The sequence below is a fragment of the Brachyistius frenatus genome, unplaced genomic scaffold, assembly GCF_029030835.1.
Source record: "Brachyistius frenatus isolate BFR_SWC_R1_liver_20210118 unplaced genomic scaffold, ASM2903083v1 Contig_144, whole genome shotgun sequence".
Taxonomy (NCBI): Eukaryota; Metazoa; Chordata; class Actinopteri; family Embiotocidae; genus Brachyistius; species Brachyistius frenatus.
In genome coordinates, this window is record NW_027210743.1 from 792639 (window position 1) to 819099 (window position 26461).

At 41.4% G+C, this 26461-nt stretch overlaps 2 protein-coding genes across 2 annotated transcripts in view; both read left to right on the plus strand.

The window, feature by feature from the left end:
* igfals (insulin-like growth factor binding protein, acid labile subunit) overlaps positions 1–26461 on the plus strand; it is a 222849-nt gene that overhangs the window by 124004 nt on the left and 72384 nt on the right. The gene's annotated exons all lie outside the window — the stretch shown is intronic.
* On the plus strand, positions 231–15967 carry usp31 (ubiquitin specific peptidase 31). Its single transcript, XM_069715554.1, has 16 exons — positions 231–1220; positions 1640–1774; positions 2152–2246; positions 2341–2433; positions 3247–3382; positions 3758–3905; positions 4015–4195; positions 4416–4527; positions 4709–4803; positions 6183–6260; positions 7373–7502; positions 7935–8054; positions 9141–9366; positions 9488–9646; positions 9968–10120; positions 11046–15967. Exons 1-16 carry the CDS (start codon positions 696–698, stop codon positions 12524–12526), a joined length of 3867 nt encoding a protein of 1288 aa, XP_069571655.1. The 5' UTR covers positions 231–695; the 3' UTR covers positions 12527–15967.

Genomic DNA, 26461 nt, shown 5'->3' on the forward strand with positions numbered 1-26461 from the left:
GCCTCCAAATGCGCTAGAAATGTGAGGTTAAACTAATTTGGGACTCGCTCTGTTTTTTGAACGCCATTGCCTGCATACCATGGCGGACGCCCGGGTCCTGTTGGGCTTCGACATCTCGGCCGAAAAGGCCCTGTCGCTGTTTCTGTTGCTCTTGTTGTTATTGTAGCTGGCGCTAAACGTTAGCTAAATTAGTCAACGCTGCTGTTTTTTGTTGTTGTTGTTGTTGTTGTTTTTTTTTTTTTTCTTCCCCACTCCAGCACAACCGATGTCGATTCATCGCTGCGGGGCAGCAAAAACAAACGCAAAAACCGAGGTAACTGTGAAGGCGTGAGCGACCAACCGGGAGCAATGTTTATGTTAAAAGGCCTTAGCCGGTCGTTTCTGAGCAGGGTTTGTGATGCCCGATGCGCCGACGTTATTTTGGAAAAAAAAGAAAAAAGAAGTGAAATGAAAAGATTGACCGACGCGTGCTTTTGGAGAGAGACGACTCCAAATGTTACGACTGCCTGAGGTTCACGCCGAAAACGCTGCAGACACGCTTTTAACCAGCAGCCGGCCGTTTGAGAGCTGTCTTCACGTTTTGAGATGGAGCAGCAGACAGCCAAGCGAGATGAGGACTCCTGCTCGACATCTGTCTTAAGTTGAACGTCTGTGAAAGAGCAGGGGGGGGGGGGGGGGGAGAGAGACGGGACATTATGTCTTGCAAAGCCGCAACCAAGGACAAGAAGTCGAGCTTCAGCAAGAAGCTGTTCAGACGAGGCTCCGTGCGCTCGGTGGGCAGTTTTATGAGCAGAGTCCTGAGGACGCTGACCGCGTTGTCACACTTTGGATCCGAGGTGCAGTCCGACGACGACAAGGACGATGGCGGGTTTTCCACTTTTAAGTCCGGGAGTAAAGATGTGCCCATGGAGGACGGGGACCTGGCGGGCTTCCTGTCCGGGGAGAGGGTCCCCGGGGTGTCGGGTCTGAAAAACCACGGGAATACCTGCTTCATGAACGCCATTCTGCAGTGCCTCAGTAACACTGAACTCTTCGCCGAGTACCTCGTTTTGGAGCACTACAAAGGCGAGGACGAGCTGGACGAGGACAGACCGAAGACGAACGGTCTGCGTTTGCCGAAGGGTCCTCTGGGCAAAGCAGAAGTCACGGAGCAGCTGTCGGGACTTGTGCGGGCTCTGTGGACGTTTGAGTACACCCCCCAGCACAGCAGGGACTTCAAGGTAAAGACCGACTGCAATGAAGCAGATAATGTCACAACACGAGGGTATTGAGGTGACTGAGATTGTAGTTTTGTAATCAATCATCATGTTCCTCGAGGATATCTATTTCCACATGCTGTAAACCTGCAAAAAAAAAAAAAAAAAAAAAAAAAAAGTGGTCTAGTCATACTACTTGAGATAAAACATTTCATGAAGAAAATGATCAATCCAGCAGGTGTATAAAGCTTTGCATTTTGTTGCAGTTTTTTTTTTAATTTAAAAAATATGTGCATAATAGAAACTATTTGAGAATTGTGTTCAAAATTTAACTGACACATATTTCACTTCATGATCCACAAATTTAGGCTGCTGTAAACGGTGCCGAGATACGAAGTCACCCGTTGTAACTTTCGGTACTTCTTTCATGCCGTTTCTTGCAGAATGCTGTGTCTAAAAATGCCACTCAGTTCAAAGGGAACGCTCAGCACGATGCTCAAGAGTTTCTTCTGTGGCTGCTGGACCGAGTGCACGAAGACCTCAACACAGTGAATCCCAACTGCAGGCCTGCTATAAAGGTGAATCTCCAGGATACTGGTGGTTTTTTTGTGTGTTTTTTTTGTTGTTTTTAAATACACTGAATGCATGTAGCCTACCAATACACTCCTGAAGGTTCCCTGTCATACACTCTACGGCAATTTTATTCCAAAGCTGCTTTGTTACATTTTTTTTTTTTTGTAATATCTTAAAAGTGTTTGAAGTTTTCTGGTCGCCTTGTGTGTCTCGCAAATGTGCTGCATTCACAGTCTGACTAAGCCAAACTTGCCTGGTCTTGTTTCCCTGGAACTGATCAATAACAGAGTGTGTGAAGGCTATATGGCTTATGAACCCTGATAGACCAGTATTATTTGTTGCGTACAAGTCAGATTAATAAAACCTGTTTGTGTTTGTTCAGCCACCTATTGAAGAAGATGACCAAAGCATAGAGGGGCCATCTCCTCCCCTCTCTGCTGGGTCGTTTGTACAAGAACTGTTTCAGGCTCAGTACAGGTAGGAGGCTCAGTCCAGTTGAAGCTCTGTGTTCTGACAGTGCGGCCACATTATCTCTCCGCCATATTAAGAGATGTAATATTTTCCCCAACAGGTCTTCTCTTACCTGCCCACATTGCCAAAAGCAGAGCAATACGTTTGACCCCTTCCTTTGCATCTCCTTACCGATCCCGCTGCCACACACACGGTGAGTTTCTGTCCTGAGTTCTGCTACAGGATGCGAACAGTTCAGGATTTTACATGTTCATGACTAATTATTGTTTGTCCCCCCTACAAACACATTGTATTTAAGGTCTTCAAGGTGATCACACCTTTCATTAAAGGTCAAACTGAGTGTGTGGGCTGGAAGGTTTCGAGGATATTAAGAAAATATCTGTGTGTGTGTGTGGGAGGGGGGAGGGAGGGCTGTGGCTGCAGCTGCAGAGCAAAGAATGCAACTTGCTTTGGCAGGGGTGTATGTGGGTGGGTCGGGGGAGGAGGTGGGGTTGAAGGTGCGGGAGCAGAAAACAGGTGTGGAAGTAGTATGTGCTTCGAGTTTCAAATCAAAACAAGCTTGGTGATTCAGGGCTGAAAAAAGAAGGTCAATAATCCTCCCCTCAGTGATCTAGTGAACCTGACATGATTCACAACAAATGAAAAAAAACACCTGTTAAGCCTTTAAAACAGAAAGGCTAACGTGCAGTTTGGAAAAACACACAAAAATAAACTGCCAGAGTTGTGTAACAAAGTTCAGGGGACTCGTGAAGCAAAAATAAACCTAGATCAAAATGATGGAAGGAGAAAAGTGTCAGCAGGGAAACTACAAAGTGTCTAAAGGTAGAATACTTCAGGAACTCATTGACTGCAAAGGATTTTAAACAAAATACTAAATATGATGATTTTGTTTGAGTTTTTGTGTCTGTCTATTTTGGTACTGAGATGTGCTGTATCTCCCTTCTTAGTTAACTAAGTGTTTTTTTTTGGTTTTTTTTTTAAATTCATGTTGCCTCCTTTTTGTCAGGCCACTGTATGTGACGGTGGTCTACCAGGGCAAGTACTCTCACTGCATGAGGATCGGAGTTGCTGTTCCTCTCAACAGCACCGTCTATCGCCTCAGAGATGCTGTGTCACGTGAGACCAAGATCCCCATGGACCAGGTGCTATTCTGGTCTCTTTTCAGAGTCTTGACACAGTGAGGCTATGTTACAGTCACAGGGTGTCAGCTCAGCGCTCGCAAAGCCGCTTCTACCTCTGAGCTGAAGTTTGTTATAAACCCGGGGATTACAAAGACGCAATTGGAGAGTAATGTATAATTCGAACATGTGTGTCCTCAGTGCTACTACAGCTCAGTGTCAACATTGATGAAAATTGCCTCGAGAGTAAAAGTAAATGACAGCTAGGGCAGCACAATGCATGTTTTTGAGATGACTGTATTGCTTTTGGAGTAACAATAATAATAATAATAAAAAAACAACATACTTCAAGTGCTCATTCGCATTTTTACATATACTCTCTTTTTATTCCTCTTTTAGTTTGTTTTGACCGAAATGTACTACGACGGCTTTCATCGATCATTTTGCGATGACGATGATGACCTTGACATAATTCAAGAGAGCGACTCAATCTTTGCCTTTGAGACACCAGAGACCTTCAAACTGGAAAACATACGCACAAAAAGAGGTAACTCAAATGTTATATTTTTTTAATCTTGCATATTATACTCTGCCTTTTTCACTCTTGCATTAATAAACGGGGGGGATATTAAGCTGTGCCTTTGTCTCTGTCACAGGAAGTCTTCTGGCAAACCTGAATCATAACAACTTGAAGTATGGGACAGAGATCAGCAGGACTCCGTCTTTCATGCAGGGAGCCATGACGCCTGTAACAGCATCACCCAATAAAAACCTGGGACCAGAAAAAATTATCCTTCTGGTGTGCAACAGGGCCTGCAGTGGCCACCAAGGAAAGAGGTACTAATTTTATGTTGTGTGATTCTAACGTGTCTTTTTTGTTGTTTTGTTTTATGACCACATAATACATGCCCTGCTATCATAAAGACTGGGTATTGTCATGACACGTAGTTCGTCTTTGCCAGTTCCCTAATAATAGGTTAACAGATTATTGGCCTCTTAGAGAAACTGACAGCAGCTAACTGAAGCTATGCATGCATTTTTTTGTTTTTGTTTGAAGGTTTGGCCTACCTTTTGTACTGTACATGGAGCGCACTGTGACCTGGGACGCTCTACAAAAAGAGATTCTGGAGAAAATGCGTCATCTTTTGAGGCCTGGGGTCTACATTCAGGTAGGAAGAGGAACATTAAGTCCGCCTCATATAGTTAGTCGGTTATGTAAAGGTGAATAAATGACCTCGAGCATATTCAGCAGGTTTATGATAGGATGGATTAATGCTTCTATTTAAAAAGACAATGACGTGAATTTAGTTACATTGGAAATTGATGTATTGACTCTCTCTCTCCGTGTAGGTTGGACCTTTCAGTCTTCGGGTGGTTGGTGTAGTTGGTATCACCTACCTCCTTCCCCAAGATGAGCGACCACTGTGTCACCCAACTGTGGAGAGGTCAGTATTTAACATTGGTCATCTGTGTTTGACGACCGACAAGTGAAGAGTCGTAACCAAAAAGAATGCACATGATTTTTTTGTTTACCCTCGTTCAGAGCGAGATACACAGATACCGAGACACACACACACACACACACACACACACACACACACACACACACACACACACACACACACACACACACACACACACACACACACACACACACACACACACACACACACACACACACACACACACACACACACACACACACAGAGGAGAGATAGAGAGGGCGAGAGAGCGCTGCCCTTCACCTGTTAAATTGTCACCATGATATAATTGGAACCTACACTGGGATTCTGCTTCACATCTATATAGAGCAGAAGTGATCACGGATCTTTTCCCTGGATATCTTCGCTGGGAACCGTGTGTGGCACGTGTGAAAAACAGGCCGCGGGTCTATTCTCTAGATGATGCAACACACACGCGAGGCGTGACGTGACGTGTCAGGTGGGCTGTGTTGGTGTTCTAATGTGTTAACACAGGTGCCAAAAATGAAACTCGAGACACCACGCGGGCAGTGTGTCTCTTAGAAAATAAAATGTATACTTGACATTAACTAAGCATGCATATGTGTAAACAGTGCTCGCTTTAGTAAATCACAGTAACTTCTTGTGCCATTAATGATGAGATGGTAAAAACTATTTATAATGTTACATACCCAGTCGATGAAAAATACTGTTTTACTCCTCTGAAGCCAATTTTAGTTTGCGCATTGACGTGAGATCTCTTCACCTTTCGAAGGAATTTTACCATGTTGCACTTTAAACAGACTTACACAGCATTTTAGAAAGGGTCGATTACCCATGCCTGGTTTTATTCATGTATACCTGTTTTCTCAGCATTAATGTACGTAAAAGGTGACAGTGAGATGGTTTGAAATCAAAGCAAACACTGTATATCCACATGTACACGAAGGTCAAAACTACACCAGTCCTCTGCTTTAATCTTGCCTCTCCACATCAGCTCCACTCCTCTCACACACGAGTCGAGGGGCATGCCCCAACAGGATTTTGATTGTTTGTTAAAATGCCAGTTTGACTTTCGCAGTGATAAAAAACAAGTCACAACATTGCTGGTCTGTAAAAGGTGCATAAATCAAAGTGAATCAAGGTTGTTTTTGTTGTTAATGTAATTGATTGAAGTGCTGTCATGACTAAGGGTGTGTCATCTTGTTCTGTGTAAATGCTTTTGTCACAATGTCACAACGGATTAAACCACCATTGAAAGAAATTTCCTTCACACTTTTAAATTACACGTATTTTAATTGAGATGATGTGACACCTGTCTAAATGACTTTTGTTATTTCTCACTGATATTGTTTTCACTGCAGATCATACAAGTCCTGTGGACAAGGGGGCCCGCCCCATGTGAAGATTGTGGTCGAGTGGGACAAAGAGACCAAGGACTAGTGAGTGTAAAAAAACAAAAAAACAAAAACAAAATATATATATATACAATTTGCTTCTGTGATCAGTCTGATTTGTCTGCAGTATTTTTGTTCTGCGCAGAATTTAATGTTTTGCCATTTGTTTGCTTCACTGGGATCAATACCGTGACGTTTTCAAAATGTTGCACTTTGTTGCAAAACTGGCAGAAAACATTCACCAAATGACATTTCATTACACTTTTGGTGGACAGAAGATAAGTCAAACTGTTCATTTTTAAGAACAACCTTATAGACATGACCTGTAAGTGTTGGTTATAGTTTTGATGTTGAATGCGAGTCAGAATCTTTAATCAAACTGACGGTGACAGAAGGTCATTACTTTGTGCAGGATTTCTGAAAAGACTTTGTATCTGATTGTCTTAATTCTGTCTTGATGTTGAACGCCACTTTGGTTCAACTGACTTGACTTGTTAAACTTAACAAAGGCTATTTTATAGGATACTTTACAGGACTCTGTGGGCCCTCGAGTCCTCTGTGGGCACCTCTCAACATTTTTCCTTAACTGCTTCCTGCTTCCTTCACACTATTTGCTTCGAAAAAACAAACTCTCGTGATCCCTTATAAAGCCTTGCTTTATTTGAAACGGTTGTGGTTTTAAACCGAGTAAACACACGGTCTGAGGCTCCACCTACACAATCAGACATGTCTGCTCCTATTTTCTTGCCTAAAGCCGAATACTATGTTGTGTGGTTAACGCACAACACCTCTGCTGGTTGAACTGGAGTCACATCTTCATCGGAAGTTCATTGACTCAGTGTTTCATTTTGGTACTTTGCTGTTGATGCTGCTGGTTTTGAATGGAGCCTCTCAAGTTCTCGTGTAGTTCTTTTTTTTTTGGGGGGGGGCAAATGCTGATTGTCAAGCAGCTGAAAGTCTTCGGTGATGCTGCTGCCCTGCTGGGTATGAACCTGTAACGTAAGGACAAACTGCGCTCCTGTGACATGTTAAACAATTAAGTGAACCGTCTTGCAATGAAACACTTGGATACACAGTTTGACTGCGATGTCGAGGCCGATCACATGACCCTCACATGCTGCTCAGTGAATGGACGTCTGTTCCTCGTGTGCCCACAGTCTCTTTGGACACACTGAGGAGGAGTATATTCCCGATGCCGAGAGCGTCTATCTGCACCGGGAACAACATCATCAGCCGCAGGCCTGCACCCTCGCTCAGTGCTTTCAGCTCTACACGAAGGAGGAGCAGGTAACGCATGGCTGCTGCTCGCATGCACAAGCACCCAGTCGATTACCGCGCTGTCAGTAGTTCGACATGAGAAAAGAAATCATAGCTTTGCCTTGGCACATGTCAGTGGTGAGTGTGTTTTAAAGTGTAGGATCATATTTGTCTCTTCCCTTCTGGTTTCTTCTTCTTCTTCTTTTTCTTCTTCTTCTTCTTCTTCTTCTTCTTCTTCTTCTTCTCAAAACGTTTGCTGTGGTTTTACTGTCTATTGAATGCCATGCTTGGAATAAGCTAGAAGCAAAACCTACATGCACGTTTGGGTTCAACGCGCCTGCAACGGCTCTGGAGGAGAATGGAGAGAAAAGTGAGGGCCTCATCCTGCGTGAGGCCTCTTTTATAAGCAGTGTGGTCGGAGCTTGTTATTGATGGCTGCTCCTCGGGCTGTGTGTGTTTCAGCTGGCCCCGGACGATGCCTGGCGCTGTCCCCACTGCAAGCAGCTGCAGCAGGGCCGCATTAAGCTCAGCCTGTGGACGCTGCCGGATGTGCTCATACTGCATCTCAAGCGGTTCAGACAGGTACTTTAGCGCATGTAGACACTTTTAAATGAAAAATGTGAAGTCAAACATAGCTTTGTGGTTATCAAGAGCAAGAAGAGTTTGTGTTATTTGCACCGTGTTGTTTATCTTTTGATGTGTTTGTGGGTTTTGGACTTCATGTTGGTACTCTGAGCATCTTGTCGTTAGGAGAAATGCTGGGTATCAAATCGTAATGTTTTTTTTATTTGGTGCTGACTAAAATGTGTTCCTTGACTCTGGTAACCAAGCAACCATGTAAATATTTGTAAACTTGTTTTTTTCTGTTCTTTAATGACATAGTTCCTGATTTCCGTATTAGTTGTAGAACGGTTTATTTTGGCAAACTTTATACAGGAATGATTGTACCCTGACAAAATGCATTTTGTCAAGGTACAATTTTGTCAATTTAATTTCTGAGATTACCTGAAGCCACCTGATGTTGTTTTTGTGTGACAGCGATTTGCATCCATGTTAACGTTTCCAGGTCATTGTTATAAGGACTTTTCTTCACAGTGAAACCTCTGAACAACATAAAAATGGCTAAATCTCTTTCTCTTTGTCCTGAGTTGCAAAACTGCACATCAAAAGTAATATCCAGTGATGACAGCCATCTCACAATATCATTATATCCTGGTCTTAATAGAAGCAGGTTGATGAAAATGTTGTGCTATGATCAAGGAGAATCATTTTCTTAAATCTGTTGCTGTGATACACACATTACACCTCCTCTTAATGTCCTCCTGCTCTCTGCCGTACTGCCTTTCATTGCAACTCCATGCACTGTGTACTTTTTCTTATATGCTAACATTTCTCTTTCTGTTGTCAACTGAAGAAACATGGACAAATCAAATTATTTTTGCTTTAATTGCAGCTGATAAACACATTCACACGTACATTTTAACCAGTCCTCCCCGCACCGCTAAAATCCTTATTGAAATAATTGTCCGTAAACATCAACATTTGCACACCCTGGAGGCTGTCTTTTTTTTTTTTTTTTTTTTTTTCAAAGCTCTGTTTGGAGGGAGAAACACCGAGATTAAAAACAAGCCTGTACAAATCTAACCGTCGTCTGTGTCTGGGCTTCAGGAGGGGGACCGGAGGGTGAAGATGCAGAACATGGTGAGGTTCCCGCTGATGGGGATGGACATGGCTCCTCACGTGGTCAAGAGAAGCCAGAGCAGCTGGAGTTTACCGTCCCACTGGTCGCCCTGGAGACGGTCCTATGGCCTTGGAAGAAACCCCGATGACTACCTGTATGACCTGTATGCTGTTTGCAACCATCATGGGAACATGCACGGAGGCCACTACACTGGTAATGCTAACCTCTTCAGCGGTTTAGATGTCGTATGTGTAAACGATTCGGATATAAAAGACGAATTTAGTGCGTTTGTTGTCCGCTTTAACCCTTCGTTCCCCTCGCTCCGTCTTCACAGCCTATTGTAAAAACTCCATCGATGGTCAGTGGTACTGCTTTGACGACAGCGAGGTTTCACCAGTAGCTGACGATGACGTGTGCCAGCAGACGGCCTACATACTGTTCTACCAGAGGAGGACAGCGATTCCCTCCTGGTCGGCCAACAGCTCTGTCGCTGGTCAGTCTTCATCTTTTTACTGTTTATCGCCTACTTTATTTAAGATGCCGATAAAACGGTCAAAAACTACTTTACATTTATTTAATATAATTCTTTGTATATCAGCCGATATTGACCTACGACAGGTATATCAGTCTCAGCGTATATCTTGTCCAATAGGAAAACCGTTTCTTTTACAGAGCATCATGAAGCAAAACATGCTTGGGATTCATTTAAAATTGTTCTATTCAAGTTTTTTTTTTTTACTATTTATAATTATTCAATTCCTTGTGAATATACAGTTTCAGTGCTCTGATGTCATCTTTATGGTCTCTTCCACAGGCTCCACCAGTTCATCCCTGTGTGATCACTGGGTCAACAGGCTGCCTGGCAGCAGGCCGGCCAGCTTGGCCTCCGGAGCGTCGTCCAGACGAACTTCTCTGGCTTCACTAGCTGAGTCAGTAGAGTTCCCAGCAGAGCGTAGTGAGGATGACGGTGAGACAGTGCTTTTATTTGTTTTCTTTTAGTTGATTTAAATTTACATATGTCAGGTTGTAGATTTGAACTACTGTCCTCTGGCTTGTTAATTATACATTTTGGGTCATAGTTTTAGCAGAAGCACAAAGTTCAGAGTTAGGTTTTGATTTTGACTTTTATAGAAACGCAACCATGGGAGTGTAAATCCACTTGTATGTTTTTTTTTTTTTTTTTAATTCACAAGACCAAAAACTGTTAAAAACAATATAAACATGGCAGGGCATTAATTAAAAGATGAAAGGAAGTAGCTTCAAAGAGACACATTTTCAATCCCAGTGGCTCATCATATTTCACCTTTTATAATAAGAAACACAAATAACTTTAATACTCTTAATACTGTCTTCTGTGACAGTGTTGGAATCAAAAGATACCATCAAGGTTTCCTAGAAGTCTTGAAATTCCCTCACTTTATCTTTCAAAAGCAATTTATTACCAGAAGGAAAATGTCACAAGGACAGGACAGACATGGCTGAGACATCTGAGTGGGTCGAGCCACTCGGATGTCATCGATCATGTCAGATGGGTCGATGTTTTGTTGCAAATGTAGACTGTAAATGCTTTTCAGCTCTTGCAGGGAGCGAGAGTTCATCAACACGCCAGCAGAATACAACAGAACAATGCCAACGCATAAAATGAGAATTAACTTTTATATCGACATGCAGTATTATGCACGTTTGTAATCTGCAAAGTCCAGCATGTGGAAAATAATTAGAAAAGGCTTATGACAGGTTTTTTTGTTGTTATTTTGTAGTCCATTGCATGTTTTTTTTTATTTTTTTTAAAAAATTATTTCTTTTATGAGCATTAGCGCTGTTGTAATGTGGAGGAGTTCATTATTTAGGTTAAAAGTTCTTCAACAGGAAACGTGTTTCCTTGTTTTTAGGAGGATTCTCTGTGCGGCCTTTTGTGAGAAGCATCCAGCGTCAGAGCTTGTCCTCCAGGTCATCCATTGCTAGCCCTCTGGCCTTCAGTGACAGTGGGATAAAGCCTTCCTGGTCTCTCTCTGCCAAGCTCCACATGAGATCCAACTCGCCCTCTCGTTTCTCCCTGGACTCTCGATGCTCCCCTCCTCTGGAGAGGATAGGAGAGGCGTGCGATGACAAGGTTTCAACATCCTGTTTTGGCAGCTACAGTAGACATGAACGATACTTCGGCAGCAGGACCCCCTTGTCTATGATGGAGAGCAACTTCAGTGACCAGGATAACAATAAAAGGTTCATGGACACGATGTACTGCAGGGCTCCCACTCCAGTGGAAAAGAACACCACCAAAAACGAGCCAACTGAAAACAATAACCAGATTACAGCTATAGACCAAAACGTACTTCCCAGCCAAGCTACTCCCTCCAAAGAGCAGAAACGTAAGAGTAGTATCGGAGGATTCGGCTTAAAAACAGAAAGCCCGAGCTCCACGAAGGGTTCCAGCAAAGTGGAGCCAGAGAAAACCTCCAAAAAACGACTTTGCTCAACCCGCAAGACCTCCGCTTCCGAGACGTCTTCCAGCACACCTGTGAAAGGCAAAAAGCTGAGCAATGCTAAAGAGAAGAGTGTAACTGCGAAGAAAAGCACCTCTACACCCAGTGGAACTCCCTCCAAAACAAAGGAGTCGACTCTGGAGTCAACACCACAACATAAGCCATGTGTCCGCTCCACACCTCAGTCCTCGGCTTCTCCTTCACCAACCGCAAAGAAGAACTCCAGCGTCTCGGATAAAAGCTCCACAAGCAGCCGGAAACGCTTGGTAGAAAGGAGCTGCAGCAGAGATTCTATGCACACCAGCCCTCTGGTCGACAACCTCCGAAGCAGCTCGGTAGCCCGCTCCTCGCTTTCTAAGAGCGGGGAGAGCGCCCGGCCTGAGAGGAGATTTTTGAGGAGTTCCAGCAGCAGCTCTTCTGTCACGAGCCTGCGTTCGCCCTGCGTGTCCACCCGGGACCTGCAGCGAGGCAGCAAGTCCGAGGAGAAAGGCTTGTCCTTCTTCAAGAGTGCCCTCCGACAAAGGGAAAGCCGCCGGTCGGCTGATTTAGGAAAAAGCACCATGCTTGCCAAAAAGGCCTCGGAGAGGACGTGCAAGCAGAACGGACAAGCCAAGGAGATCGGCGGTGAAAACGGAAAGAAGGGAGACGCGCCGTCTTCGCAGTCCCCTGCGGAGACTCATGGAGGTGAGACAAAGTCAAAGGAGTCTTCCAAACCCCCCAGCTCTCTCAGTCGCACTCTATTGGGCGTTGGCAAGTCCAAGTCTTCCACTTCTGAAGTAAGTTGCAAGTCTCCCACAAACGCGAAGAAGCCTCTTGAAAGGATGGCATCTTCCCGAAAGCTGACATCAAGCATGCAATCTCCTGCACGAACAACACAGAGGCCTCAATGATACATCACTCGTAGTCATATTCAACAAACATAATGCAGCTAATTACTTTGTGCCTAAGTTTCAGTGAGCACCAGATGTATTTAAGACACGTTTTTTTTTTTTTTTTTTTTTTTTTTGATGTTACGGTTTTGTACGCTGGCATTAGAAGCGTATGTTTGCTTTGAGATTTGAATATTGGCAGCCGGCTTTAAGTATTTCGAGCTGTCGTACCTCGGTGCCGAGCACTTTCTTGGTATGCTGCCAGTTTTGGTTTTCACTGTAGCGCATATTGTTACTTCTGAGCATTAAGCAGGATTTTGATGTGAGAAAACATAGCGCAGGATTGCTGGCGTCCCCCCCCACGTCTTCCAGATGTACAGAACGCCTGTACCGAAGGGCTGTACGACAGAATTACACACCGGAAGAATGAAAAACCACGTTCATTTAAAATGCAGCAGCTTATACATAACAACAACAAAAAATAAAAGTTAAGACTTTAAGAAACATTCACCCACTATGGACCAGCAGTGCACAGCTCGCCTCGTCTTGAGGATCCTTTTTTTTTTTAACTGATACCGACTCCCATTTCGTCAGTTAAAGTGGACACAAGGTGGCTGTTGATGCTCGAATCCCGCTGCTACTCTGTAAGCATTTAAAACTCGACGGCAAAGAAAACGGAACCGTAACATCAAAATTAGCCTCTTGACAAATACTGAAACACAGTCGTTGTTTTCACAGACATGCGCACAGATGTAGAAGAGTTTCATTCCCAAATAATTTGCGGCTCAGCGCTCGTAGCAGTTTTCATTGATTGTTTTGAGCCTCGGTAAATTTCCACTTCACTTTTCTCCATACACTGTACGCATTGGTCAAGAAGGGTCCTACGACAAGTTATTTTTTGTGAAAAGCGGTGGACATAAGTACACTTTATGTACTCGTAAGTCATTTCACACTATGTCTTTAGAGTATCTATGTGTATGATACAGAGCAGCAGGAACAAATGCGACTTCATTCTAAATACTAAAAGAATAATTTGTGAAATACACCGATGATGGCAGGGCCTGGACCAAAACAGAACAGAATAAGAAAGCATTCGATTCGGTCCACAAATTGAGAAAGTTTTTCCAATATTTTACAACTTTATTTTTTTGAATACTTTTTTGATAGAAATGTATTTTATTAAAAGTTTATTGATGTTAAGTACTTCTTCCTCCAATAGGATGGCGTGTTTTGGAATGAAACCCTTTAAAATCCTAGTATATAAATATACTTCATGTAGATATTGACAGAAAGTATATGGTATGTAACCCATTTTTTTTTTTTTTTCCCTTTTATGAGCAAGATGAAAATGATCTTAAGCGCCTTTCAATGCTGTACATGGAAACAGATAATCGCCTTTGGCAACATAGTAGTGTTCTACTGTATGCATCACTGAGTAGGAATGTTTTGTTCGCACTTTGTATAGATAAAGTACTATGGTAACTATTATGTAATTAATTATTTCAGTAATTTCAAGACACATCGTAAAGTAGAGTCAACGGGCCTTTGACTTGAAATGGTAAAAGGGTACATTCATCTCAATGTTTCAGGGGTCATTTTACAGTAAGAAGTCGCCCCTTTATTACACCTGGTGCTGTAACAGGCCACTGCTCCTCTGGCACTGACACTTCTTACACACTTTCACATGAGGATGTTCAGAACTGTGACCACACACTTCAGTGAAATACAACCCTATTCACAGTGTTTATCACAACCTGTGGTACCTCATAGGAGAATATTATACTTTGCCATTTTTGTTCTTCATCAGCCTGAATCAGAATATCTATAATGAGCCATTTGATGAAGCATAGACCTACATTTATCTTGTCTTCTTGGAGCAGTTGTTGTCCAAATATGGACAAGACGTATGCTGCGCTATCAGACACTGCATGGCACATTAGCTTTTCAATAACACGATAGAAGCAAAGGCAGAATAGTATCACTACAGCCGCCATGAATGAAGCTCGCCGGCCTTGTTTTCAACAATAAGCTTTATCAATGTAGAACTGCCCCACTTGTAACGGCAATACTCGCGCATTGGATACCAGCACAGAGTATGTTTTTGAAGAATGAATGTGGTTATTACGCCGTTAAGATCCAAAATCTTAAAATCATTTTTTACTTTTAAGCATCGACATAATCTTTTGAGTTGTAGATCTACACTAGTTGTCTCACTGTTTGTCTGTAGCATCTATCAGGTTTACAGTGGTTCTCAGATGGTTTCAGAGGAACTGCCACTCAGTTTAAACAACCACGTGTGTTATTTAAATGGCCTGTAAGGCTTTTCAAAATTAGACGGCGGTTTTCTTTTCTGGTGACATTTCCCAAAAATTGGACGGCGAGTCGAATGTTACATCTTGTTTTGTAACTGCGCTGCATTAGTATTCGTCATTACGCGGCACAACGAGCTGTTTTTTTTTTTTTTTTTTTTTCCGGTGCACTATCGGCAGGTAAAATACCCCAAAACAAATCCTACCGCGCGATCTAGTTTAAGCACCTGCTTCTCGGCATTAATTGTTAAGTACAGACAAACACAATGTGGTGGAGCTAATAATACTCAATGTTTCAAGTCCTTAACTCGCCCATTCAACATTCACACCGATGGTGGATACAGTAAGTGAAGGCTTGGATTTAATAATATTGACAGCAATAAAACAACAAAACGTTGCAAACAATACATATTTTCCAAGTTTCCTAATAAATTTCTCTCCAAAAAGTGAAACCAGAGTCTCAAATCTGACATTTAGACAAAAGAAAGAAACCTTAAGCACCTTTTCAACGTTGTACATGAAAACAACTTAACATAGCGTGCTGTCTGTAGGTGTCAATGTGGAGTTCCCTGATGCAGATTTTTTTTATGTCCGTGTCCTCGTCACTTTATGTCCTTTCAGCACAAACAGCTCTTTGTTTATCGTCCAACTGTTACAGGCCATAGAAATAACACACGGCTGTTTAACTGCGCTGGTGCTCCTGTAGCTGCTCTCCTCTACTTCACGTTATACTCTTATCAGGAACCTGTGCATGGCACTTTGGATCAAAGCAGGACACCTTTATGTACGTTTGGCCTTCACTGTCTCGTTTTCCTGTTTTAAAGTCTGTAATGAAGTTACGGTGGCTTGTGTGTATTCTACAGCTGGATTATGCCATTACACTTACTTGTTTATCCTTTCATCTACTTGCTAGATAAAAAAAAACAAATACGTTTATTGGGTTTCTAAATCCATTCATGTAGCCAAACTGAGTGCATTAGGATGTGATGCCCCTTCACTTTTGACTTTCTTATTTTTTTTTTGAAGGGCATCGTAAACGAGGTTCGGTAGACAATCTGAGTCATACGATATATTGTTAATAATGTATAAATATGAGTCATCTTTTGAGGTCACATTATCCCCAAACAAAAAAGGTTTTGGGCTTTTTTTTTTTTTTTTTTTTTTTTTTTTTTTTTTTTTATATGTACAGAACTAAACACTTAAAGCTGCAGCCTGTTTCACCACTTCTCAGACGTTTTTAAAACCACAACATTGCCAACATCCTTGTTTGCTTTTCGCAACATGTCCGTCAAGATGACACCTGGTGGTTAAGCCGGTACACGTCAAGGCTCTTCATGCTCCTCCAGCAGAAGTTAGGTGGTGTCGTACAGTCTCGCAAAGCTGTTTATAAAGTTGCTGCAAAAATGGGAAACCTGTTAATCAGTGGCTTCCGATCATAAAAAAAAAAAAAAAAAAAAAAAAAAGATTTCAAGTTTATTTTTCCCTGAGCAATAATCCAGTCGTCATTTCATTATTTTGCGCCCGTCGCCCAGTGTGTCGTGCTCGACTTTTGCGGCCTCAAAAGGCCTCGGATGACTGGAAAAGATATGTATCCAGTGAAACGCACACCAGTTGAAACCAGATGTCAAATTCAGTGTACCATGTAAGAGAAACCGAATCACCGCTTTTACATGATGGACTTTCCTCCCTAGCTTTCTTCACCGCAGTTATTGTCTGTATTTGCTTTGTAAATTTGTCGTCCTTGTACAAAACTGAGAACGATGTAAGGAATGCAGTATTGCATGAAAACGCTAATGCATGTATTTTATTAACTATGCAAAAAAAATCTGCAGCTGTGTAAAGTAGACGGCAGAGCATGGCCGGTAATATCCCATCGCTTAATTTGCACACCATTCCAATATTTACAAACTGTAAAAATACAGAATATCTCATGTACAGTTTAAGGGATTAAAATCCTACCTATATGAAAAGCAATGCCATAATTGCTTTTAAGCATTGTACCATTTAATGTTTTTTTTTTTTTTTTTTTTTAAACCGTTTCCCCCCCCCTCACTTTAGTTTTGAATTCTGCTGATCTGTGCTCTCTGGGTGCTCCCACCAAACCGGTGGGTTATTGTCTTTGTTGTTTAATATTTACTGTTGTACACCAGCAGAGACAACACTATGGATGCGATAATCTCTACTAAATAGTGGTTACTAAATAGACTCGTATGTATGTCCGTGTTGTGACGAAGCCTTCCATTAGTTCACTTCAGTGATAACAGTTTGTGAACCCTTGTTGCCATGTTCTCAACTGCATCAAAGATGCGGTCAAATATTAAGACTCAACTAGATATACTGTGTGTAGGTAAATGCAATAAAGAAAGATAGTAAATTTATAGTTTTGTAAAACAGTACGCAATGAACAACGACATTCAAATATTCAGTTGATACTTTTTGTAGGACTTCTGCCACGTCACTCATTTCCATTATGATGTGATTTTTATCATTTTTTTTAAAAAAATTCTAAACGGGCAGTTTATCAACAAACGGGCAGTAACGTTCACTGTTTTAAAGCAGTGTCACTCGTCTTTTCTTTTTCTATTGACTGGCGAAGCGGCTCTAAAATTAATCACTTTAGTTGTGAAAATGCGTAGAGGCTTCCCTGCTGACGATAATTAAGATGAAAGAGGTCCTGCATTGCCTCGTTATTGTGACGCAGACGTTTTTTTGTTGTTGTTGTTGTTGTTGTTGCCGTTATTAGACGAAAGCTTCCACTTTTTCAAGCTGCGGTGTTGAAGTGAACGATATAAAACATTTTAAAGTTACAGTAACCACTAAACCTAAATTGTACATTTGAGCCACAGACTTGAGCTGCAGATGCTGTCGTGCTTCAGTAACGCAGCTGCATGAAGTGGTGTCCTTTTTAATATTAAGCGGCTTTGAGAGTTTTTTTTTTTTTTTTTTTTTTCCAAATGTAAACACTACAAATAGATGATACAGAAACTTTTCAGAAGCCTTATGCAAAACAAATTGTAATGGAGAGTTTGTATCTTTTGATGATACAGAAACTAAGGAGCTGTAATGAATGAATGTCATGAGTCTCGTTTTGTTTTTTAAGCTATTACAAAAAAAACAACAACACTACAGTGTTAAACAGCATGTCGCTCATTTGACTTCTTTGTCTTTTACTTTTTGTATAATTCATAAAGACTTTTGTAAAATGTTGCATTTATTGAGATTTGTTTTACCTTTCAAGCCTGTTTTGCTGTATTTTTTTGTAGGTCCAGGAGGTTGTTATTAACTTCTGCATTGTCTGAACTGAACAAATTCTTTTTATTATTATTATTATTATTTTATTTTGCATTAGAGGCTCTCTTCCTGTTCATTTTTTCTTATGTTTTTATATGGCTGTTTTGGCATTCAGTAGTTTCAAGGTCATTAGACTGTGTCAAAGTCTTCTGTGTTAATTTATTTGTTTTTTGTATCATCTTATATGCACTTTTCTTTATTGTATTTTCTTCAAAAGGACAAATGTGTATATACTTTGTTGGTTTATTCATGCAAGTACAAAATGAAAAATCTGATTAAAAATATTGAAACTGTTAAATCGCTCCCGTCATTTGAAACAGTTTGTTTTTGTATTGTTAAGCTATCTTTCTTTCTCCACTAGAGGGAGCCTTTCTCTAACAAACTAGCTCTCAGCATGGCTCCATACAAACACGCAGCTCTTGGTGTTTTTGGTGCTTTACAGAGACTCACTGATGCAGCATAAAAAGATAGAACTTTAAAGTTGGACAGTTTTGTTAATGTTTCACAACTTGAGCTCGATTAAATTCTGAAAAGCCTGTGATCTCATCTTGAGCCAGAAATGAGCGCAAACACCCATTTGTGAGCTCAGTTTTCAGATCTGCAGCGCCGGCCTCACATTCTGCCACCACAAAAGCGTTTCTATTCTCGCAGCTGTCACTAAATGAATTGCACCAGCGTGAGACACATTTTGAAGGTGCTGTATTTTAATGTTCAAAGATCCCCTTTTATCCGGTTTAGATGCAGCTAAGGTTTGGGCGCCAGAGTGTACGAGCACACACATCTACCGCTTACTGTCTGGTTGTTGCGGAGACCGTGTATTATCTGAGATCTCAAGGCTGTGCAATACGCAGGTGACTCAAAATTTCTGAAAGGGGTTATTATTTCATGTTTTTTCTGGTCACGGAGGTCCAGGAGCTGCAATGTGCAGACAGAAGCACGTCTGAGCTTAGACTTGTCATAATTTAACACCTTTAACTCGGTGAGAATGATGGTTCAGTTGGAAAGTGATCTTAGATTAGTTTTGTTTTAATGAGCTACATGGATTTCGGATTGTGCTCTGTTAATAAGACGTCTGTCATTTTTTGTGAACACTTTGTAACAAATCCGATAACACACATTTCTCTCAGACAGGGGAATCAAAGTAATGAAGTGTTCAACGGTGATGTCCTCGACTGCCTCTAACCCCCTGCTTTGAGCCGACTATTGCTCCATGTCCTGTTATTTCTTTGATCGACAGATCATTCTGCTTTAAAAGCTCATGACAAGTGATAGTTGCTGCTTGTAAAAGTAGAGAAGCACAATCAGTTTTAAATTGTATCCACTTCGTACAAGGGGGCCTTTTATTTTACTTTGGTCTGCAGTCAATGTATTGTAAAATCATCCAAAGACATTAGTTACAATACAAGTTACAATAGTTACTATAGTGATCAGATACATTTTGTATTTCCCATCAGCATATGATGAAATGCTGATGCTATATACAGAACTCGGTTGATACTCAGTATCAATACTGTTATTCTGAAATAACTATTTGATTACTTGTTAATATAATTTCCTGTCAAAGTAAATGACCTTTTAGAGGCTGGTTTATCTTCTGTCACATTAAGTTGAGGCCAGCTTTTATAGTTCAGTCTAAACAAGCCGATCACATGAAGAACATTAGAGGTCAAAACTAGAAGAGGCCAGGATGACGTCTGTCATTATCTTCCACCACTCTGCTGTTGTCTAATCATTAGGTCATCTTACTGCAGCTCCTGGCCACATTTTTGTCCTATCTAACTCCCACTTACTCGTTGTGTGTGCATTTGATTGTCATCAGCATGTTGGTTTATGCTACGAAACAGAACAGCCACTCAGCTCTTGGCCCGAGATCCACTTCGTGCGTCATTTTGAAATTTCCTGGTAAGCACAGGACGCCATTAACTTTTACTCTCCAGCGCTTTTTAAACGGAGTCGAATCAGCATCTGACTCGACTGTCACGATAATATCAGTCCCTCGTGGTACAGCGGAGTTACTTTAGCAATTCGCCTGTGGTTTTATCTCCTTTGTCCCCTCTTTTGACTCCACTCCGTAGAGTGCAGAAAAATCGATAACAATTGATTTCAGAAGGGAGGAAAAGGAGGTTAGAATTCAGAGGAAGAACCGCGGTGAAGACAGAGACAGAGAGGTACTGGCAGAGAGGTGCGAGACCCTAGGCATAATATGCATGTGCTGGCACAGGTAAAGGTCACCAACATGACCCTGTATGTAACAACACATTATAAAGTGTCTGGCCTCAGCTCCTGAGGTCTCACATGCAGTATAACAGAAGAGGAGCTGCGAACGAGTGACACTACCTCTTAACAGTAAGTAATCCTGTTTAATAAAGAGGAAGGTGTGTTCAACTGCAGCCAGTGTTTGAGATCTTTAAAAAAAAAAAAAAAAAAAAAAAAAATGAAAAAGAAAGGCTTTCTATAGCTTTGCTTTTGTTCAGCTCAAACACTCAAGGATTTAGTCATTTTTAACCCTCATGTACCGAATCTGATGTAAAATCCGCTGCCTCCCTGTGAGAATTAATTTGTCATGTTCCTCCTTTTAGCAGCCAATTAATTGCCTATTTTCCTGTCTGTTTTCACTTTCACGCTGCTTGTTTGTTATTCCTTCTTCTCCCCCAAGACCACTCAATCAAAGCTTCACAGGCTAATGTTCAAAGCAGGACAAGACAGCAGCAAACTTTGACAACAGAGAGAGAAGGGCTGTTAGATTTCTGTTGCAGGATTCGTCCGGGGTGCGGTCGGTCAGCGTGGCTGACAGCTTTGGAGATTGATAGTTGAGATCTTTCCCAGGCGGAACAGTGTTGGACAACATGAGCGGTGATCCGAGGCACCAGCTGAACAGGGTGGAGGTGGGGCAGCTGCAGATGTGGTGGATCCCTCAGTGAAGTGTGTGTGTGTGTGTGTGTGTGTGTGTGTGTGTGTGTGTGTGTGTGTTTATGTGTGGTCTTTTGGTTGAATGCCATGTCCCTCTTGTCATCAGGACATGCTGAATGGTACTCAGTACCTGCAGATTTAGATCCAAGCACCTGGGGACCCATCAATGGCTCAAGGCGAGTAAAACCTCAAAGAAAAAAGGAACTGGGTTTCCCCCCCCCCTCCTCTTTTTATTCCTTGTTTTCTTTATTGAATTTTTTTTTGTATTATTCCCTGCAGTCATTTCCTTTCCTTCTTTATCTAGTGTTTTCAGACAAAGCAAATACCCCAAGATTAGCACTGAGAAATCGTCACTCTTCCTGATTTTCATCAGACCCATCCGAACGGTGAGTTGATTTTAATATAGATGTGTGCACACGTGGACATCCAGTCACAATGCTGTTACTGTGTTGAACTGATTTCTCTCCTCTTGTGAAAATAACATGCGTATAAATGTATTTGTTCAATGTCACAATGGTGATTTTAAAAGCTGATATGGTGTGTGTGTGTGTGTGTGGGAGGGAGGGAGGGAGGTGGGGGCAGTCACCGTTTTATATGTTTAGATGCTTATGGCCAAACTTAGAGACCTGATGTGCATCTCAAAAAATAATTATTCTTTTACCATAACAATTTGAATTAGTTCAGCCAGAAGCTCGTGTTGCTGAAAATATACCTAAATATTAAAGCATCTGTACTCGTCAGCCTCTTAAATGCTCTAAAAGATGCAGTAGAATACAAAAAATAATTTCTGGTCAGCGTTATTAAGCTCAGCAGTGTGGACCAGTGTGTTGGCATGGCTGTGAATCCCAGGTGTTTGCAGCAATAACACACTGTATGTATTAAATATCCCATTCTTGTGTCGTTATGGTTGCATGACCAGAATCAGACAAGTGTAATGACCTCAGCAGATTTCTTCTGACAGCACTTTCAGTGTGCTCACAATTACTCTGATGGCATGTTTCTATGTTTGGCCACATTAGCATCAGTGTGGGATAAAACGTGCGTGAACCTGTCACCGAGCGAGTCAATACCCGAGCGCTTCATTTGCATACGTGCATAGATGCATTTGCATACATTACCGGAGTACCAATATGACATGAAGATTAAGCTTGTGAACTATTTCTCTGCACGTGACGTGCTTATTTGTTTATCACAAGTGCTGCAGCTGCTGCTCTACTGCTTTTCTCATGGAACAAAGATTGGAGAGTTTTCCAGGGCTTAATACGGAAAATATCATGCATAAGTTATCAAAAAAGGACACTCCTAGAGCACACAGTTGGACAAAGTTCAAACTAAAATTGGAAATTTATTTTTATCATCTCAAAAAAGAGACCACCTTAAAGGCTGAAGGGCGACCAGAATTGAAACCAAAATAGTACCACTGCAAGAAGGAGGTAGAAATCCGTTAAGCAGGGATAACGGGCCTACCAGCTATCTTACACTTGGTATACTGCCCTTAAAAGCTGACAGACATCACTAGAGGTAATTTGCCGTGTTCCAATTGGCGTGCTTACGTTCTAACACGCGCTATTTTGAGTGCATAATTGGGTTCACACTTACAAGTATGGAAACATGCACCCAAATGTACATGTACCCAAAAATTTGGTGTGAAAACGTTGGGACACTTTTCACCTGAAAAGGTTACCATCTTGGCTTGACGTTTGAGGAAACTGCAGGTTTTGCAGAAGCGACCCCCCCCCCCCCCCACTATGTACCACCATACTGCTGTTGGACAGAAAACATTAGTATGTTTATTGTGTGTGTGAAACAGAGGCCACGAGAACATGTTAATTTATGTGTAAAATAAAAATAAATAAATAAATAAGTTACAGATACGTGGGCAGGTGATGCATTCATGTGCTGCAGTTATTTCCAGTCACTGCAAACCAGCAGTGTGCAATTTGAGACAACACTACCCTTTCAAAATGAGAGTCACAGCCATTCCTGTTTTTATTACCTGCCATGATATGTTATGTGATCACCTGTCGGATGATTTATGAGAAAGACAGAACAGAGGAAAAACTGTGAAAGTCACATTGATGCGTACACAGGCTTGTTAAGTATGAACGAGTTTACAAACCGTCTGTGTTAAGACGAAACTTCTACAACACAAACATCCTTTCTTCTTACCTTAACCTAAGATGTTGTCTACTTAAATGAATATCTACATTTCTGCTGTGAACATTATTGGATTTAGAGAAGAAATATAACACAAATGTTATGCTTTCCTACAGGAACAAAAGGCTTGAAGGAACCATATTTTACAGAGGCTCAGTGCTCATGAATCCTCTTTATCATGATACATGGTTTTTCATGAGCGAAGCAGCTAATACGAATATAAAGCCAGATGCCCTCATAAGCTGTTTCGCCATTATTTATTTATGAATGAATATTCTCCAACTGCAATAATATGTCCCTGGGCTTAAGGAAATGGTCTAATATATTTGTTAAGCTTGGTCTGGGATTCTTTATTGCCTGTCAAATCTCTAAAAGTAACACTTTGTCATGTGGTTTATTTCTGTTTCTTTTCATGCTGTGCGATGCTGAGAATCTGCAGAATCTAACGCGGAATGAAAATTGAGCCCACCAAGATCTAAATAAATGTTATCATTATGATTATCTGCCGTTACTGCATTATCAAAACTGAAAATACAGTGATCCTTGTCAAAAGCACGAATGTTATTTATTGCACATGAAGGCAGACTGTCTATATTGAACAAATTATGTTTTGAATATGAGGAAAATGGAGCTTGTTCACAATAAAACAGGTAAAACGTGCATTTCTTTATGACCTTGATGTAAATGCTCCGTCTCCACTCACATATTTACATCATAGAAATAACCTTGTGCGCTGATGGGGAGTGAGTGGTACCTTAATGGAGTTTGAAGGGGATTTAATCATGTTCATTTAGCTCTATTTTTGCACATTTGGACAGGAGCGGTGTGTTTGACAGAAAGATAAATTGAAAACTGCTTTATTTTGCACAATAATCTCCGGTGAATTCAGGTTTGTTGGTTTAAAAGAGGAACAAAGTGCCTCCCATGCTGGGATGAGCTTATTTCTTCTGTTATGACGTTTTCATGCATCCTTGAAACCCCTCACATAAACACACTCACAAATCCACAATGGGGCAGTGGACAAAACTAGTATGATTTTTGAAGCACTGAAGGTTGCCTCTTTTCTGCCTAGAGAAATTTAAAAACATTTTTAAAAGGAGAACTGAACTTTATGGTATTTCTGCAATGAGTCAAACTTCCCCGTCACCTAATGGCCCTGTGCCATGTTCATGACAAGTTTTAAAAAAAGCCAACCTCTCTGCTCTGCTAATTAACAGCAAGAGTCTCTATCACATTCCCCAGAGTCTCCTATTCTCCAACGAGAATAACAATGAATCCAGCAGAATGAATTATAGATCTCCCTACGCTCTGAAGAATAATTTGAGCGCTTTCGTACACAGTAAATTTCCGTGATCATTCGAGGCACTTTTTAAGCTGTTTTCAGTGCCCATAGGATCTGACTAACGAGTGTAGTCACAGTGCTGTAATGAGTCAACCAAGCGTTGGCTTTGACCAGAGCAGCACCTTCAACCAGAGCCCTGCTGCTGCTGCTGTTGTTTCTCCTTCAGTCTCTGGCCGGCCTTCCAAACAGCCTTCCTTTGGAATTTAAAATGAAAATAAGCAGCGCTGTAATAACTGCAAATTCTTGACACAGAGATCCCAAGATGAAAATGCATAATTAAGCGATTCTTGATTCCGTTTGAAACAAAGATTTTCAGATTCTCAATGGATGGCATGAAACAGAATTTCATATTGAAGACGTTTTTTGGTGTGTGAAAAATGTTCATTTCCATGTGATAAGTAATGTATTACCGCTCATTCTACAGATTCCTGACTTCACTATGAAGGCTTTTATCGTCTGTGTAAAGCCCGAATGTCCTAAAGATTCATTAAGGTGTTGCTGTAAGCGACGAGATGGAGCCCACATGAGCTGTAGTCGGCTCCTTGTGAGGTAAGAAATGTCAGCCTCGACTTTGAGGCAAGCTCCTCAAGTCTACCTTCATAATTATGACGTGAGGAAACACATTAATGAATAAAATATCAAACTGTGCCTTGAGTATGTAAACTTGAAAACCCCATGGCGACTCATGAGGATCTTGAAACGCTTACTTTCATGCATTTTTAATTGGTGGTAAAATAAAGGGAATGGGAAAGAAAACAGACCAAAATGAACCCCACAAAAAGTCTTTACATGTAATGCAGAGGCAATTTACAGCAATTTAGTGTGGCTGGAATTCAGCAGCCTTCTCAGGCACCTCTTTTATTTTAATAGAAGATTCAGTGACAGCACTGAATCATAGTTAAGACCATACTGCAGTGTAAGCTCGCAGTTTATTAAACAGTCAGCAGCACATTGCTTTTGATCCTTGGGAGCGTCATTGTAATAGATTACAGTCCACTATGTTGATAGTTCTCCGACCGATCCTTCTCCGGCATTCCTTCCCCTCCACATTTCACACTTCATATTTCTTCTCGGTGAGCTCAGAGGAAAAAAACAACAACACGAAAACAGACACAAGGAGCCCTGCGTTGGAATGTGAATGCAGTGACCTTGGCTCGCGCTATCCTCTGGAGTGTTGGGTTTCTCTGTGGCTGAAGGCAGGAATTTAATCACTGCATTCTTTTCTCTCTGAAACGGGTTCAATGTGACATTACGGTGAAGGACGAGATATGTTTGGAGAGTTATCAGGTCTTACACAGAAGCAGAACACTCAGTTTCCTCTGACTCTATCGTTTATCACCAGATGATTGATACTTATATCTGGTGCTGACATGCAGCCATTCTTCTTCATTCTTCTCAACATCTGCCATTAATGCCAGCGCTGCGAGTCAGAGTGTTGTTATGTTGTTGATTAGTGTGCACCACCAGTATTACTGAGATTTGTGACATTGACGGTTCCTTTCAAGTCGTGGTGTTAACACTGAACGACAAAAGTGTTGTTTTGTCATTCAGAAAATGTAAATGCAGAAGCTGAACGACACCACGAAGTGCCAGTATACCGGGAAATTTAACTTTGAATGACTTTTTAAACGTTACTTGAAATGTTATTTTTAATCTTCATTTTAAAGTTTCCTCTTGTAAGATAATATTGGGTGCATTAGTTCGTGGAGGTAGCTGGAGGAATCAAGATTTCCTTTCAAAAACACGTCAGTAAATGCTGCAAATATGCCTTAAGATTAGCTGTACGAAAACCGAGAGAAAATGTATTCTCCTTAAATGTCTGAATGCATGAAAAATGGATGTGGAAAATGTACCAATGTCATGAACTTCATGTGTTCTGGCACAGCTCTTGTTCTGACTGCTAACAAGTCTCAAAACAAATATTCGAGGTAATCCTTTGCGAGTGCT

What these genes read in the sequence shown, in the direction of transcription:
- usp31 (XM_069715554.1), top strand. Translation starts at nt 696, where the DNA reads ATGTCTTGCAAAGCCGCAACCAAGGACAAGAAGTCGAGCTTCAGCAAG. An exon ending in ACTGCAGGCCTGCTATAAAG is followed by an intron (nt 1,775 to 2,151) that starts GTGAATCTCCAG and finishes GTGTTTGTTCAG; the next exon opens with CCACCTATTGAAGAAGATGA. An exon ending in TGTCACCCAACTGTGGAGAG is followed by an intron (nt 4,804 to 6,182) that starts GTCAGTATTTAA and finishes TTTTCACTGCAG; the next exon opens with ATCATACAAGTCCTGTGGAC.